The sequence below is a fragment of the Hipposideros armiger genome, unplaced genomic scaffold (assembly GCF_001890085.2).
Source record: "Hipposideros armiger isolate ML-2016 unplaced genomic scaffold, ASM189008v1 scaffold_475, whole genome shotgun sequence".
Lineage (NCBI taxonomy): Eukaryota > Metazoa > Chordata > Mammalia > Chiroptera > Hipposideridae > Hipposideros > Hipposideros armiger.
Window position 1 is genome coordinate 1,423,653 of NW_017731825.1, and position 2,921 is coordinate 1,426,573.

The 2,921-nt window shown below is 43.3% G+C and overlaps 1 protein-coding gene across 3 annotated transcripts in view; it reads right to left on the minus strand.

Moving 5' to 3' along the window:
• TBC1D22B (TBC1 domain family member 22B) overlaps positions 1 to 2,921 on the minus strand; it is an 81,364-nt gene that overhangs the window by 65,431 nt on the left and 13,012 nt on the right. For all 3 annotated transcript variants that reach the window (XM_019666575.1, XM_019666576.1, XM_019666574.1), the window contains exon 2: positions 2,656 to 2,712. In XM_019666575.1, the coding sequence (XP_019522120.1) occupies positions 2,656 to 2,712 (57 nt within the window). The remainder of the gene's footprint in view (positions 1 to 2,655; positions 2,713 to 2,921) is intronic.

The following is a 2,921-nucleotide window of genomic DNA, read 5'->3' on the forward strand; positions in this document are numbered from 1 at the left end:
GAACTTTTTTGGTTGTGGAGAATTGACTGACTTCCATTGTGCACTTTGACGCTTTGTTTCAGGGTCATATTGGTACACCCATGTTTCATCACCAGTGGTAACTTGGCCCAAAATATCATCTTGCCTCTCCAAAAGGTCTTGGCAAACTTTGACTCTCCTTTGCTTCTGGTTCATCAGTGAGCTCCTTTGGGAACATTTTTGCACATGCCTTTCTCATGCCAAGATTTTCAGTTAAGATTTTCCTAACTGTTTCTCTATCGATGTTTACTTGGTCAGCTATACTTCTCACAGTCACCGACCATTCTGACACACAATTCGATGAAATTTTGCAATGTTTTCATCAGTTCTGCTCTTTACTGGCAGCCCTGACCTCTCTTCATCAGTGATGCGTTCTCTCCCCTCAGAAAAACGTTTAATCCACTTGTACATGCTGGTTTCTTCATGGCATTATCACGATAAACTTGAATTAACATGTCCCTGATTTCACTTCCACTCTTGCCAAGTTTAACAAGAAATTTAATGTTTTGGTTTTCTTTTTAAGATTGGGGAATTGGGGGAGGGAACAGCGTTGGGGAATCGGGGAAGGGGAACAGACAAGCTGCTTGTCCTTTGGTTCTTCAGTCTAGTTCTGGAGGATGTAGCTTCACTGGCCCAAGTTGGTATTGTGATCATTGCGCTCTTCTCGGCTGAGGCAGATCAGTCGCCGGTCATTGGACTGCCATTCACGCCGGCTGCCAGCCGCTCACAGTAGCTTAAGGCAGCCCACTGCAGCCCCACTGAAGCCTATGCCGTCTCCGGCGATTCATGCAGCTCAGCTCCATGTCGAGCTGTTGTTCACCATCTTAGCTGTAAAGGGCGCAGCGTCACTGGCCCATGTGGATCCAAACCGCTGACCCTGCTGCTCAGAGCTAGCGCTCCCAAGCCAACTCTTAACCAAGGAGCACCTTGCCCGGCCCTAAGAGATTTAATGTTTGTTCGCTGCTCTAATTCAAGCTCAGATATCCTCATGACAGCACACAAAAACACGCAAGAACAATGATGAATGCCACTCAGCTAGACACCGCCACACATCAATGTGAACACAGCTGTGAGGCACTGATATACCAAGGTTATGAAACCTTACCGAGCTGTTTGTACAGAGATGCCAATGTAAGCGCATGGCGGCAAGTTTGCAAACTTAATTGTTAGACTTCCTATACATTTCAAACACTGGCAAAAATGATTTGTATTGTTTAGGGATGCATCCATAGTGGCAACATAAAGAAAGCAAAGAGTAATTAAAATAAAGGATGTGGTTGTCTTGGGGGAAGGAGGGAGGTGTGTTAGAGAACAGACACAAGGTGGCTTGTGGGGTTCTCACTTCTGGGGTGTTCACTTTGTGATTATTCATCAAGTTATCATACCACACAATTGTTTGATGTACTTTTCTGTAATAGTTCACACACACACAATAAATGACCCAAGAATAATTATATATCAAGCCAAACTGTTGTCCAAGCACAAAGGCGACAGAAGAACATGTTTCAAATATAAGACCTCAGAAAATATGGTTTTCTTAACTCCTCACTGAAGAAACTACTGGAGGAAAAACTTCAATTAACAATGAGATAAATGTGGAAACTATGGCAAAAGGACTGGCAGAAACATTTAATTAATTTAACCTTAAGACTAAATCTATGTGTTTATAGAGTATCTGAAAGAATACATGAGCCATCAGCAGCAGTGGTTCAGAAGAGGAACTGGAGGACTGGAAGACCCGGTGGCAAAGATTAGTATCATGTACATGTATCATCTTTTCAAGAAATAAATTAAGCAATCTTAAGAAGATTGGGAGAGGCCGGCCAAGTGGCACATTCATTAAGAGCTGGCTTGGGATGTCAGCTCTGAGCAGCAAGTGGGATCCCCGGTTCGGATCCCACATGAGGGCCAGTGACACTGCCCTCTACAGCTAAGATGGTGAACAACAGCTCGACCTGGAGCTGGGCTGCCATGAGTNTCTGAGAAGATGGCCATCTCATTTAAGTTCATTGTGGCTGAGTGGTGGCCCATTAAAGTTTTGATAAAGTGATAATAGGGAGTATGATACGCAGACACACAGCTTGGATTAAGCTAGAGCCTCTGTTGTGTTTGAAGATAATTTATTAGAATTTTACTAGAGAAATAGCCTCCAGCAAGCTTTTAACTCTGGTGTATGGCTGGATTTCCTTGAGCATGTCAGAGAAAGAGGACCTGAAGAAAGCCAGCCCTATGGTTATATTCAGTTTGCCCTAGTTCTCAGGGTGTAAGTGAGGCGAAGGCGGCAAACCTACCTATGTTCAGAAGCGATGGGCCCCAGAAACCAGATCTCCTGCTAGAAGGTTGTCAATCATCCAATTTCAGGACAATAGTCAATCAATAAAGACCTTTTCACCAGGACAGAGAATCCAACTCTAAACCCTACATATACCCACTTCCAATGTAGTGAAAAAAATCTTGGAAGTGAATTAATTTCTTACTTAGTAACGGACTATTTAGATAGCTCATCTTCTGATCCAAAAGAGAGCAGAGGAGTAGCTAGAAAAGATCAAAGTGGAAACTGTCATTTCAACAAAGCAGGGGAGGATTTGGGGGTGATGGAAGAAGTACCTGTATGAAAGGAAAAACATCTTGACTTACTTTTTGGTGAGCCGAGGGTCCAGAGGTGGGTGCTGTGCTCCATAAACAGGCTGGATGCTAAAAGCAAGAAAAAAGGAAATTGTCAGGACACTGAATGTGTTTGATGAGTACCATCTGTATCATTTGGAAGGGACTGAGAAACAGGTCACCTCCAAGAACAACTATATCCAACCCATTCTCGAAAGATAGCAAACGACTCTTTTTTTTTTTTTAAAGATTTTTATTGGGGAATTGGGGGAAGGGGAACAGACAAGTTGCTGTCGTTT